At 36.1% G+C, this 14,959-nt stretch overlaps 1 protein-coding gene across 2 annotated transcripts; it reads right to left on the reverse strand.

The window, feature by feature from the left end:
• Positions 1 to 2,667: 2,667 nt before the first annotated feature.
• Positions 2,668 to 13,837, reverse strand: LOC107599522 (neuronal pentraxin-1-like). Of its 2 annotated transcripts, none has more exons than XM_016291146.1 (6): positions 13,794 to 13,837; positions 9,274 to 10,322; positions 6,636 to 7,206; positions 5,511 to 5,761; positions 3,481 to 3,660; positions 2,668 to 3,409 (listed from the first exon to the last, which is right to left on the reverse strand). In XM_016291146.1, exons 2-6 carry the CDS (start codon positions 10,039 to 10,041, stop codon positions 3,200 to 3,202), a joined length of 1,980 nt encoding a protein of 659 aa, XP_016146632.1. In that variant the 5' UTR covers positions 10,042 to 10,322; positions 13,794 to 13,837; the 3' UTR covers positions 2,668 to 3,199. The 2 variants fall into 2 exon arrangements, with proteins under 2 accessions (XP_016146632.1, XP_016146631.1); XM_016291145.1 differs by having other exon boundaries at positions 13,718 to 13,802.
• Between the last annotated feature and the right edge of the window lie 1,122 nt (positions 13,838 to 14,959).

The following is a 14,959-nucleotide window of genomic DNA, read 5'->3' on the forward strand; positions in this document are numbered from 1 at the left end:
GGCTATGCATTTTACATGGTATTGTCACTGACCATAGAGCATTTCATAAAGGTTAAACATTCAAGCCATCCCAGTTTAAGGCATTTCATTATCATTGAAAATGTGTTTTTCTTATTTCATATTTCAAAAAGTCTCCATTTACAACACACATATCACATTAGAATGTGGAAGCCAAATTGCAATCATCATTATATTTGCAATCATTTTGACTTAAAAGGTCAAAGGTTTTCTCGTGTTCAGTTAGTTTGAGTCATTCATGCTTTTTCTAAACTCTGAGACTCAAAGCCTTTGAACCGCCATGCAAAGTAGAAAGGAAAAGGTCAGGTAGACAAAGGCCATTTCTTATGCAGAGGTTTCTTTCCTTCACCATCTTCCACCTATTACCTTTAAACATGATGAACCTCTGCTGTGGCTCCCAGCACTGTAGGATAATACTTTTTTCCTTTATGAATTTATTGATATCTTGATGTTCATTCCCTAAATGTGAGGAAACCAGTGAAAAATGCATGTTTTGCTCTTGTTTGCTGTTGCTGTTGTGAAACTACTGTTAAAAAAATGTGAAGTGAAAGCTCTCTGAATGTCTGAATGTGGGGGCAGTCGTGGCCTGAAGTCGGACTTGTAACCCGAAGGTTGCGGGTTCGAGTCTCAGGTCCGGCAGTGCTCTCTTCCGCAATACCACGACTGAGGTGAGACCCTTGAGCAAGGCACCGAACCCCCAACTGCTCCCCGGGCGCCGCAGCAATATGGCTGCCCACTGCTCTAGGTGTGTGTTCACTACTGTGTGTGCGCAAATTCTGAGTATGGGTCACCATACTTGGCCACACTTCACTTATAAAATACAGATATATTGGGGATGATATAGTAGATTATTTTACTTATACTGCAGCTGTGTTGTATTTCAGTCTCTATTGCACACTGGGTGTCTCACAGACCCTCTTTAGGCCATTTTTGCAGGCACCAGCTGGTGAGATGATGTCCCCTGGATGCCAGACAGACATAATGCTACTGGTTATCTGCAATCTTATGTGTCTATTCCAAAATTTGCAGATGCTATATGGACACTATGCATTTTCAATGTTTGCCTGTGAAAAACATTCTTTGTAGTAAAGACCATATGACGGATTTCTCATTTATATATATATATATATATATATATATATATATAAGGTCTTAATGAAAATTGTATACTTAGACAGCTTTTAAAAACATGTATAACACAGCTGCCATGAAACTTTATTCCAGATAAATAAATAAAAATAAATAAATCAGGATACCAACACTACACACTAAACAGTAAACACCAAAACTAAAAAAAAAGAGAAAAAAAGTCAAGTAAGTTAAAGCTGGGTGACATATACTCCATACTTATACCAAATAACTAATGTCCAGTTTCCATTTACAGTGGAGTTTAATGCACTGGATTTTTGCATGTCTCAATGCAATAAGGTCTCGTCCTCGGTGTGAATGACAGCTTTCATCAGCTATGATTATGTAATCGATTGTAACTTTCTGTTAATCACACATTTGATTAAAGATAAATAAACCGTACCAATAGTTTTAATACATCTTGACCAGTGGCTCTTATTGAAGATATACGTTTAATTTATGCCCTAAATAGTCAGTCAAAGTGGTGCTTAAGTTACAAAATTCCACAATTTGTTTTTCACTTTTATATATTTCCTTATGTTCACGTACACAGATAATATATCCCTGATGAAATAGTCAGCATCATAATCAGCGTAACAAGTCACAACTTCTTAACCATAAAGAACGGAGAGCCCCATTCCACCTCTTCTTCTTACTCACCTATGCGTATCCTCCATTCCATCATTTATATAAGGCCCTGTCATCCAGTCTCAGTTGTTTTCAGATGCATCATTAATTTGGATTTCATCGATATTTGGCTAAATTTAAACGTTTTTCTTCACCTGTTGTCTGAACCACAGGTTGAACCACGCACTAATGTAATACTGAAAGCCGATTGGCTTGAATGAACCCAACGTATGCGGAAGAAGGAAAATTTCATTATTGGCACTTTTTTGGCGTTTATGCTGTCAAGCTTCTCTAACGTACAGTAATTAAAACTCTCCTGCTGCATAGCATATTAATGAATAAATGAATGAAATACTCAAACAAACAAACATTATTGTGCAAAAAAAATAAAAAAATTAAATAAGGTATAAAAGTTTTTTTTATCTAAATAATGATAAAACCATGTTGACAACGTGTATTTGGCATAATTTGTTTTAAATTGGCAAACCCAGAAACCATGTAATCGACAGACATTTTATAAAATCGATGTCAAAGACATCTTAAAAGAACGATTTGATTAGTTGAAAACCATTACTTTATTTAAAAAATATTTAAATACACACTTGTCTCAAGTTAAGCTTGTACATTTTGGCTTACAGGCATTAAAGACATGCCCAAACATATTGTTAGTAATGAGTAAAAATATCATATATACATATATCTGCTATATAAATTAGAAAGAAGAGAGAGAGAGAGAGAGAGAAAAAAACTAAAATGTACATTTGAATACAGATATACACCAAAGGCGAGGTTAAGCAGTTTTAACAGTTGATTTATGCAGTTCATTTTGAACACACAAGCAAATCCATACAAATGCATGCATAAATCGGACCAGTCAGGGTGGATGATTAGGAAATGTAACACTGAAGTAGGCCTTTAAAACTCACTGGTGCCCCCATGCTGCCTAGAGCGAATACAAATGGGTCTAACCAAATAATGAGTCTAATCAAAAGAACATTTTTAAAATGTGTATTTCACTTCTCATCATATAGATATAAATATAGACCATGTTGTCCCGCTTTATTGTAATAGTACATGCCAACTGTAATTAGTTTTTGTTGTGTAGGGTTTTTGCACATTCAGCATACTGAAGTTCTTCCATTAGTGTTTGGAAGGGAATCAAAACCACGGAATGTAGTTCAACCAGTCTGTTGACATCCTAAGTGCTTATCGATATGCAGTATGTAATTCTTAGACACTTACTAATAAAGTGCTTAGTTAAATGCCCGGGGCCTATGTAGACCTGCTTGGAATCCTATTATCCTGCAGGAGTAACTGCACCCTGAGTCCTTCTCCTCAGCCTTTCCATCTGGATTCATAATTGTCCACCTTTCCAGCTGCAAGTTAAGCAGAAGTGTGGAGAATCCAGCTCTGTTTGGTCAGATCCCTAATGACATGGGTCGAACGGATACTTTGTGACACCTCCGTGAAGTTCCACCATGGACTCGCTCCAGGTGATGACGTCACCCGTGAGATGGCTGGAGCAGGACACTTGGTTGTAGATCTCGGTAGAGGTGAGCACACGGGACCACAGCTGCAGATCTGACATCTCGCCCACAAAAGACTGTGTGGCATCAAAACGGCCACCCAAAGTGTCCTGGGTAGAAGAAAGTCGCAAGTTAGCATGAGTGTTTTTTTATACTGGCTGACTGATTCTGTGAGACATACCTGCTCCTGTCCAAGGATGAAGACTCCTCCTGGTTTAATGGGATGCCACGGGGACAGATTCTCTCCAGAGCCTCTTTTCACACCGTCCAGATAAGCCTCCCACATGCCGTCACGTGTGGACCATGTTACACAGAGGTGGTGCCACTTACTGTCCGTCAGAGAAAGAGGAAGAGTAACTGCCTGCAAGAGGGCAAAACAGAGTATATCTTACAGCAACAATGTACAATACAGCAACTTTGTTTTGTAATTATAGTATTAAGAAATCTGTCATACACACTATCGCATATATCTAGGCCTATATATGCTGCTGTGTCCCAGGTTTAGTTTTAAACCTGTTACTGTTACCTGTAAAAAGTACTGTTATTTTGGGGTGATGGAGATTACCATATACTGACTTAATAAATATTTTCCCTATCAACTTTTCAGCAAAAATACAATACCATTTTGGGTTTGGGGTCAGGAGATTTATTGTATTTATTTGGTCAATACAGTAAAAAAAACAAAAACAATAATTGATGTCTATTTTAAAACATTATAAATTGTGATTTACCTTTGATGAAAAAAAAACTAATTTTCAGCATCAATAGTCCAGTCTTCAGTGTCACATGATCCTTCAGAAATCATTCTAATTTTTTGTAATTATAGTATTAAGAATTCTGTCATACACACTATCGCATATATCTAGGCCTATATATGCTGCTGTGTCCCAGGTTTAGTTTTAAACCTGTTACTGTTACCTGTAAAAAGTACTGTTATTTTGGGGTGATGGAGATTACCATATACTGACTTAATAAATATTTTCCCTATCAACTTTTCAGCAAAAATGCAATACCATTTTGGGTTTGGGGTCAGGAGATTTATTGTATTTATTTGATCAATACAGTAAAAAAAAAAATAATAATAATTGATGTCTATTTTAAAACATTATAAATTGTGATTTACCTTTGATGAAAAAAAACTAATTTTCAGCATCAATATTCCAGTCTTCAGTGTCACATGATCCTTCAGAAATCATTCTAATAGGCTGATTTGCTGCTCAAGTAATACTTTGTATCATTATCAGTGTTGAAAACAGTTGTGCTGCTTAATATTTTTCAATGAATGAATGAATCAATCAATCAATCAATCAATCAATCAATCAATCAATCAATCAAAATGTACTGACCCCAAACTTTTGAATTGTAGTGTACAATATATTCCCATGTTGTCTGTCAACTGTTTAGAATCAGAACTAACAATGCTTGTCAGAGTTCTATAAATTAATGCAAAATTAAAGCCTAAAAAAGAACCAGCAATACCCAATTCATATATGAATAACATAATATGAATAACTTTGTGTTGATTCTTTTGAACAAATTGGTTAGCATAATGTTCTAATTATAGCATAATGTTCTAAATTATAGTTTGTGATTCAATAATGAATAATTCAATAATAAACTGAATAATTCCAATAGTTTCTCCAATAAAACACTAACTAAATATTTTCGAGAAAAAAAAAAGAAAGAAGAGAATGAAAATGAAAAATTGACATGGATGAAGTAGAATTTGGTACTTTTAAGTACAAATCAAAGTAGTCTATGCACTGACAAAACTCATAATTAGTGTTTATTATGTGTAGACTTGAGCAGCATGCCAGCATTAGTTGTAAATAGTTTAGTTGACAGCACATAAACAGTCATTGAGAGAAAAAAACAGTAGAATGTATTCACATGTCAACCACGGATAAGCCAATTAAGCTAATTAGGCAGGATGATGCAAATGACTGAGAAGCCAAGAGGAAGAGAGAGCTTTGCAGACTGTTGCAAGGGCATTATCAGGGTAAGCCTGGTGACCCCTTTTCTAGGTCTAGCATTTTATCACAATGCATTTGATCACAATCATTTTGTCTAATGTTTATGACATATTTGATTGTATCAATTTAAATACACTTCTAAGCTAAAATGTTTTTGTAAGGATTGCCTGTTTTTAATGAATCTAGAGCATTAAACTTTTGTTACAATCCCTGTTTTATAATCGGTTGATTTCTTTACCTTGTCATTCACCAGCAGCTCCATGGGATTGTTGCCCCATTCAATCAGGACAAGTTCGTTGGCCTGGCCCGGGACAGAGTAGGAGAATGGGGTTCCGATGCCAGGACCTGAGCCCCCTTTCAACCAAAGACAGACCGTGAGGGCAAAAATCTCACTCAGAAGGGTGCGCTTGATTCGCCCATACATGTAGTTGGTGCGCATTGGGAAGCCAATCTGAAAAGCATCAGGATTCTTGGGCTTCTTATTTGGTCCTGTTAGAGATGAAAATAAGAAACTGTGAAACGGGATTGCATTTCTCAGCAGTATAACCTCTAAAAGCACCACTGAAATCTTTAAAATACAGTTGGAGACTCTGATCTCCTGGAAGCAGACTATTTAACTAAATTCTCTGCAGTTTTCGCATTTAACCCATTCAGATCTCAAATATGTTCCAGGAGCACCAAAAATAAGACCATACTTTATAGTTCTACTCTAAATCTAAACATAAATTATAATCAGTTGATGAATAATAATAATTTAAAAAACACATTACCATATTTAAAAAGTTATTTGAATTGAACTTTTTTTCCAAAAAACTTTAAATAAATTATAATTTAAGCTATTAGTTTTCATGGCCAGAATGTAAATGACCCAATTTACATGACAATAAACATATAATGTAAAAATGTGTAAAACAATTCAGTAAAAAATGTATCATGTCAATGTAATTTACAAAAAAACATTTAATATTAAGCAGCAAAAACTTATTACAATAATTAGAACCTGAATTACTAAATAGTTGGCCACCAATAATAACTGACTTGAGCACATTTTTATCAGCATAACAGAATGATTTCTGAAGGATCATTTGACACTCAGACTGTAGTAATTCAGCTTTGCCATCAAAGGAATAAATCACGTTTTAAAGTATATTCAAATATTAAATACAAAATAGAATATTTTATACTTGCATATAGTTGGTTGGGACAAATTTTCAATCAAAGACCTGGGGTCTGAACAGTTAAATAAAAATCCAAGATTCTGCACTTACACTTCAGCACTTACAGATGTCCTGTTCAAATAATGTAAATTTGATTAGCCAGAGTTAATTCAGTTCTATTTTGTAATACTTTTAGGACTTATCACCTGGTTCTGGAGTTTTGTGGTGAAGGTTACTCAGCACTGCATCTAATTTGCTGATGGCTCCACGGACAGGCACTCTTGACCCCGGTGGTTGGATTGAGGTTTGTGGATGGTGGACATGATCATCATTTCCATGGTGTCCACCATCATGGTGTCCATTGCCATGATGGTCATCATCATGATGATCATCATGGTGGTTGTTGTTGTGGTGGCTGTCATGATGATCATCATGGCCACTTTGATGATTGTCTTGGTGATTGCCATGGTGGTCGTCGTGGTGGTCACTGTAACGGTCGTAGTGATGGCCATAATGGTGGTTACGATGGTGGCTAGAGTGATGGTCATCATGATGGTTTGCCTGATGGCTGTCATGGTTATCATGATGGTCATCATGGTGGTTATTGTGGTGGTTATTAAGGTGGTCATCATGGTCATGGTTATCCTCATGATGACCAGATCCATGATGGTTGTCATGGTGACCATAGTGATGATGGAGCTGTTCTTCCAGTGTGTTGATCTTGCGCTGCAGGAGGTCTCTCAATGAACTTGAATAGGAACTGGATGAATTTCTTGCCTATATGAACAAAAATTACAATAAACATAAATATACAGTTTAGGCTAGATTTTAAACACAACGTTTGCAATGCAACGATAATAATAACCAATGCAAATATATGCTTATTTTATAAAATTATCACAATTGTTCCACAGAACTTAACCAGTATTTAAAAAAAGTTTTATTTTATAAACCATAGGACACCATGTTTTTTTTTCAATAACAAACCACGTTTACTGTAGAAACCTTTTACCATTAACATTCAATATACACTACTGTTCACAAGTTTGATGTCAGTTGTATTTATTTTTATTTTTTAAATAAATTAATACTTGTATTCAGCCAAGGGCACATTAAATTGATCAAAAGTGACAATAAAAAATTATAATTTTACAAAATGTTTCTATTTAAAATAAAAGCTGTTTTTGAACCTCCTATTCATAAAAAAATCATGAAAAATGTATAATAAGAAGAACTGTTTTTTGAGCACCAAATCAGCATATTATAATGATTTCTGAAGTATTCTGAAGTTCCAAAAATTCAGTTTTGCCATTGCAGGAATACATTACATTTTAAAATATATTCAAAAAAGAAAACAGCTATTTTATTTTAATAGTTATTTTAATTTCCCAATATTGCTGTTGTTACTGTATTTTTTTGATCAAATAAATGCAAAGAGACTTCTTTCATAAACATAAAAAATCTTATCGACCCCAATATTTTGAACGGTAGTGTATTAGAAAACAGACAAGTGTGTTAAAATCACAACAGCCAGCTTCACTGTCAGCACTCCTTCCTCTGATTAGTCACAGCAAATCCAGCTTTACTCTGCGCCACAGCATTCTGCGCTTAATGGCTTATCAAGGCAGATGGGGCTAATTAGTGATGGCAGCAACTAGCACATTTGCAGAGTGCCGTCACCATTGTGCAGTGCGTGCATTTCCTCTCAAAGACAACAACAATTCTGATAAACCTTGTGGTCATATTTAAATCACTTTGGGAAACAGGAAGAATATCTGAGTTGTAAAGCACATCAAACTTTTACAACATTAAATCCTTCATCAGCCATTCATTTGTGTACTAAAGACCAATTAAAAAAGAAGAGTTTAAATGCATGGCAACAGTTTCACTGTATACATACTGTATTCAAAGAAAGTGTCACATTGTGGCTGGTTTAAAGGATCAATTGTAAGTGCATTGTAACAATAAGTATACGGGTTATCCATGTTAATGTAGTATGGTCCGTTGTGCTTTCCCCAGGGTAGGGATCTGGCTAATTAAATAAGCAAATCTCGACTGGCCAGCCTAAACCTAAGACTGTATTCAATGATCTGTCGTTGTCACAGGAAGCCACCAAAGTGTATGTTACAAAAAAGGGAAAGGAGCTTATGTCATGCTGAGAAGTTGTCCTGAATACAGATCGACCTGTGACATGCAGGGTAACCCCTGAAGACAAAATCTAAGCAGTTGGAAAACATTTTAAAATTGTGGTTTTTCAGGCCTGGGAAAGTCATGGAAATAATATTCCTTAAAATAATTTCCATAGCTATGTGATTCCTTGGGGAAACACTACTGATCAAAAGTTTGGGGTCATCTTTTATTTACCAAAGATACATTGTACTTATCAAAAGTGACAGTATAAAGACATGTATAATGCTACAAAAGATTTCAACGAAATGGTGTGCTTTCTATTTATGAAACAAGAAGCAGCTAGCGACTCGCCGCGCCTTCAAAATAATCCAACTGAGGTGCGTAGACCAAAAAAAAGAATAAGAAGAAATGTCTCTTGAGCACCAAATACTGAAGACAGAAGTAATGGCTGCTGAAAATTCAGCTTTGTGATCAAAGGAATAAATGACATTTTAAAATATATTCAAGTAGAAAACATTTTTTTGAAATTGTAATAATGTTTCCACAATATTCCTGTTTTTATTTTATTTTTGATTAAATAAATGCAGCCTTGGTGAGCATAGAGACTTGTAAAGAAAGACCCAAAACCTTTGAAAAGTAGTGTGTATATATGTTTTGTTTTTTGCAATTATTTACAGGCTTTAACTTTCAGTTTAAGACTGTAAACCTTCCCACCTGAAGATTTTCCAGCCTCTCCTTCAGGGCCTGCAGGGTCTTTCCTGTCTGTTCTGGGGAGAAGCTGTGTTTGCCCAGATATGGAGATTTGCCTCTGTGATGGTCACTGCGATGCCCGTTTAAAGGGAAGTGTGGGTCAGCATGGTGGCTGTCATAATGGTGTGAAGAATGCTGAGAGTTGTGATGTGAAGGGCTGTGATGGTTGTCATCATGGTGTCCCCTTCCAAAGCTCTCGCAGAGAGTCAGTTTTGCTGTCAGTTCCCGAATAGTCTCTCGCTGATCCAAGATGGTCTCCTTTTGTCGCACAAGGCTCTCCCTCAGGTGAAGGATGGTGGCTTTGGCCTCATCGGATATGCCATGTCGGCTACTACTACTGCTGCTGTGACTACTCGGCAGCCCGCTAACTGCCCCATGATGTCCATTCCCATGGCCATTCCCGTGTCCATTGCTGTTTGGCCCATGTGGAGCCCCATGTACAGTCCCATGTGAAGCCCCACCTGGTGTGAAACAACTAGGGTCTGCATCTGCAGGAATAGGGATGCAAACAAGTTTGGGTTGCGTTCCCCAGTCATATTCCAAACCTGGAATGCTACAAACTGTAACAGATGGTAATAAAGATATGAGAAAAAGAAGAAAGTGGGAACGAAAAATCCCTCCCCAGTTCATGTGTTCTGAGAAAGGCAAAGCCATAATGGCATAATTTGTGTCTTTTGTCATCATTGATTTCTTCTTTACAGCAGTGGGATGCGCACCATGAAAAGAGGTCATTGGAGAACAAGCAGTGGATTTAGAAATCCACAAGTAATGTTCAGAAAATACATTGCTTATATTTTTGTGAGCACAGAATGTTATTTCCACTGTGAATGGTTATAAATCCATCAGACGCAGACATTCCAGTGTACAAACACACAAGCCAACAAACCAGAGCAAAAGTAGGACCCCTTGACCGCTCTTTTGCCCTGGCCTGATGAAATATTTGGCAAACCAGATCTCCAGTGTTTGGCAGTTAGCAGTAATCCTTTAATTTCCAGATTCTGTCAGGCACATCCCTGCAGATTAGAAGAGAGATTTCAGTCAGCTGTGCCCCAAGGAAAAACAGTTTTGGGGTTATTTACAATCATTTTAGTAAAAAAAACAAAGACAGTAGTGGGATTGCATATAGCTCAGTTCTATTTACTGAGTTGATCAGTCAACAACATGGACTTGTTGAGTCAGACGCGCACCTGGGGTGAATGACGCTAACAGCTGAAAACGCCCTTGGCTATTGTAATCAGATTACTGTTACAAACGTGATGCAAATGATGAACGATGGTTTTCAAAATAGATAGACAGACAGACAGACAGATAGATATAGATATAGATTAGATAGATAGATATAGATTGATTGATTGATTGATAATTTTTTAAGATCTATAGTTTGGTAGAATCTGCCTGAGGATCTACATCACAGGAAGGGGCTCTTGCTCTTTAGTCCCCAAGGTTGACTGTCTAATAGGATCTAGGAAGGCTTAAAGGCCATGGTGAATTGGCTTGGCATGCTTACAGTAGTCTCTTCCTGCAGTATTGCTGCCATCACATGTGTCGGTGGTGTTGGGTCATGGTCTGGCGCACATAAGCCAGTTCAGAAACACTCTACATGTAGCCAGCAGTCTCCTAAGAGGCTTGCCCATTCCACATTTTCACGCTGTACGGCACGTCACTCTAGACATATCACTAGACAGAGCTCATGGCATCCTCGTGTGACTGAGACAGAATGAGTGAGAATGTGAAAGATGAAGGTGATTGCCAATGACACTTTGGCTTTCAGCTTAGTTAGACTTGCAGCAAACTTGAAGAGACTTTACAGACTATTCAGCTGTATAATTAGAGTCCATAGACATGTTTCTTATGGTGCTTTTCACACATAATGTATTCTTGCTTTTAAAAACATTTGCAATACAATAGAACAGACCTCAGGTGTTTTGAGAATTTTTAAAGCACCTGAATGTTAATTTTTTTTGCCTTGAAATATCAGTTTCAAAATCATTCTCATGGTACATTTCTGATACGTCTGTTCTGGGAGTATGTAAATTTGGGTACAGAATTCTGTGAAAAGGGCAGATTGCTTTACGGCAGCAACAAATACATGTGTAAAGCGATCAACTGTAATTATGACAGTGATATATATTTTGAACAGTGAAATTTCACTCACTTCAAGGGATAGTTCACCTAAAAATTAAAATTTTGTCATCATTTACTCACCCTCCACTTGTTTCAAACCTGTATGAATTTGAACAGTAAAAAAGATCATTTGAATAATGTTAGTAACCAAACAGTTGACGGTAGCCATTGGCTTCCATAGTATGAAAAAAATCCTTTGAAAGTCAATGGCTATCATCAACTGTTTGGTTACAAATATTCTTCAAAATATCCTTAGTGAGCATAAGAGACTTCTTTCAAAAATATTCATAATCATCAGTTGATGACCATTTTGTCCATCCCTGTTTTGCAAGACATCAACCTTTTTTGACCAATTCTTTCTGCTTTTTAAAGAACAGTCCACAACTAGCAGTGCAGTGAGTGCACAAATGCATTTGTGAATTGTCTGGTACTCTTACACACCAGTCAGAATTATTACATATAATTTAAAGAGGAGCCTACTGAAAGAATCTCAACTAGGGTCATCACCAAGTCGAGATACATGAACTCTGTCTCAGGAATCACTTAAGGTAACACCTGTCCTGCTGCTATAGGCCCTGATCGCAGCCTAATTGTACTGATACTTAAATAAATCTGTTAAATCATTCAAAATCTGTTGGCTAACTAGATAGAGGGAAGTAGACTGGTGCTAAGCTCCTTAAATCTGTCTGTATCATTTCACAAACAGATGTCATGGATGTACATTTACACATGATTAGCTCTAAAATCATGCGTATCTTTTTAAAAGGGTCATTTATATAGCCTACATGATTTGACCATTTTAAATTAATTTACATTAGATGTTTTTTTTTTCATCCTCAAAGAAAAGGACATGGGTTGAGTGCAATCATTCAGAGATGCAATGAATGGCTGGTGGTAGAATAGGGTCTGGACTAACGGTAGACTAATGGTTAAAAGTGCAACAACGATTAAATCCCAAAGAATGGTGGACCAAGAAAAGCAACCATTTTACTTTGGAAACTGTTTCTGCAATTAACTTGAAGTTACTTTGGACCAAAAACATAAACACAAAATATCAGGAAGCAAAAACTAAATGTAAACCAAAATGACCAAATGAATGTCATTCTTGTTTGCATTTAGAGGAAGCATTCAGGCACTTGACAAATCAAATCATCCATAAAATACCACAAGACTTTCTGGCTGCTCAGTAGTATGTATTACTATTTGCTTAAAAGATTGTTGTTTTAGATCATATCAAATGTGAGGTAAGTCTAAACTCCATCTAGTGTTAGAAAACGTAATACTTTCCATAGAATGTCCATGTTTCCTATATTACTCAGTACTTGCTTGTCTAATTTTACAGTAACATGAGCACTGTAGTGTAAAACTGAACCAAAACCTAAAATAAACATCCATGTAGGGCATAATGAAATAAAAACAGGTGTCCTTAGAACAGATTGAGATTTGTTCACCTAATGAATCAGGTCAAAGTACTTCATGAGGTACTGTGTCCTTTGTTGACCACATATTAAAACTATTAAAACTTCCAGTTGCCACAATGGTTTTATATATACAAAAACCTTATGTATTTGCATTAGGCGACTGAAAACAGTGCTGTAGATGAGTATATAGCAGGAGAAAAGATGATTGCTAACCCTAAGGCTCTTGCAAGCTTTACACTGAACCTCTAATAAGCTTTAAGAAAAATATTGTTTACCACTGTAAACAACAGTAAACAGTAAAGTCAGAAAAGCATGTTTATACTATCATTACTAAAATAAAAAAAAGCTGAAGCTCGCCAGACAATCAATGAAATGATTTCTATTTTAATTTTACAAGAACACAATTGTAAAATCACAGTGTATGTGATTTATAGGCATGACATAGTTACTGTCCATTGAAATATCCATCACAATATTCATGCATTCCTCTTCTAAAAGACATTTCCCATCTATATTTACTGTGTGTAACCATGCATTGTAAATTAGCAATATAATCAATATCTAAAACCTCACTTTAGAATTCCCCTAAAAAAAATACAAATAAACAAATAAATGGCAATATTTTAGCAGCTCAAATTTCTCCAAAAAGGAAGATTTAAGTTTGCGAGGGCAAAAACAGATTATCTTACATCTTCAGTTTTCCTAAAACCACATGGCTATTCATGCGGAACAAAAGTAATGCTCATTACATTTGATAAGTAAAATATCAGCAGTGCAAAGCGGAATGAACGTTAATCATACAATAAAAAGCCACAATTATATCACACTTTCTAAATGACACTGATAATCGATCTGAACCATACCTTCTGAAGTAAATTTGAATCAGCTCCATCAGAAAGTTGCCTATGAGTTTTCTGGAGAATTAAAAAGGTCCCTCACCTGCAGTCAGCCACAGAGTTGGGGCAAGTTGGTCTATTCCAAACACACTGATCAGATTGAGAAGGATTTGCTTTAGGGAGGATAATTTTAACTCTCTCCACTCCCCCATCCTTCCCTCCCTCCCGTTATCAGTCCTCTTTAAATTTCATAGCTTTAAGGGTTCTTTTGATTGTATTTTCTCTTAAAACGCAAATTGCAACACCACAAAAGTACTTGCCTCATCGCCTATTCCTAAACACTGATCATTATGGGACACAAGACTGGCAATTTAAGGAAATTTAGAGGTGAACGGAGCTGAAATTAAACAATTTAATACCATATATAAAATGCAGTGTTATTTTAGTATTATTTGTATACTATTATTATATTTATTCTTATTTTAAATGAGCTTTTATTGTTACATTTTTTTACTTTTGCCATATTTATTTATTTGTTTGTTTATTTTTATTTCCATATTAGTTTTAGTCATTTAATACGTCAATTATTCAACTCATTTTATTTCAGTTAGTTGCCAAGGTAATATTTCTAATTTTTAAGTTTGTTTTATATTTAGTTTTATTTCAGCTTTATTTCAGTTATTAATAACATTATATTTCATTTTAATTAACGAAAACAATAATTCAATTGTAGTTTTTTTAGTTATTTTAAGCAATACAGATGAATGCAAATGTATAAATTAATGTAAAAATCATGCCACAACTCCTGTGGGTAACCCCAAACAACATTAGCAGAGGATCTGGTAATCTGTGCTGAGACAGTCTCAAATAGCCTACAGATCGCCAATAATGCTCCAGATTGGGGCCTGTCCAAGTGAGGCATCTGCACATTTACACCTAGTACATGGAGGGCTGAGTAGTTTCAATCTTAACTGTGCACATATGAGCTTGGTGCACTACTTTAAATTGTATGAACGAGTGCCTTGCAAACATTGATGAAGAGTGAACTTGCTGGAGGACAGAATCCCAAGTGTTTTCCGAGAGCTGGTCTGCCAACATCCTCCTCGCAGGCACTCTTGAGTTAAAGTAAAGGACCTGCTGTTAGATTGGGAAGAGACTGCAGCTTTGCCAAATGCACCCTAAAATAAAATGTCTAAAGGGGTATCAAAAGGCAATGACAGCAAGAGCAGAATGTGATGCCTGATCCTGAATTGGTTGTGATTGATAGTT

This window comes from Sinocyclocheilus grahami, unplaced genomic scaffold (genome assembly GCF_001515645.1).
Source record: "Sinocyclocheilus grahami isolate Dianchi unplaced genomic scaffold, SAMN03320097.WGS_v1.1 scaffold268.1, whole genome shotgun sequence".
Taxonomy (NCBI): Eukaryota; Metazoa; Chordata; class Actinopteri; order Cypriniformes; family Cyprinidae; genus Sinocyclocheilus; species Sinocyclocheilus grahami.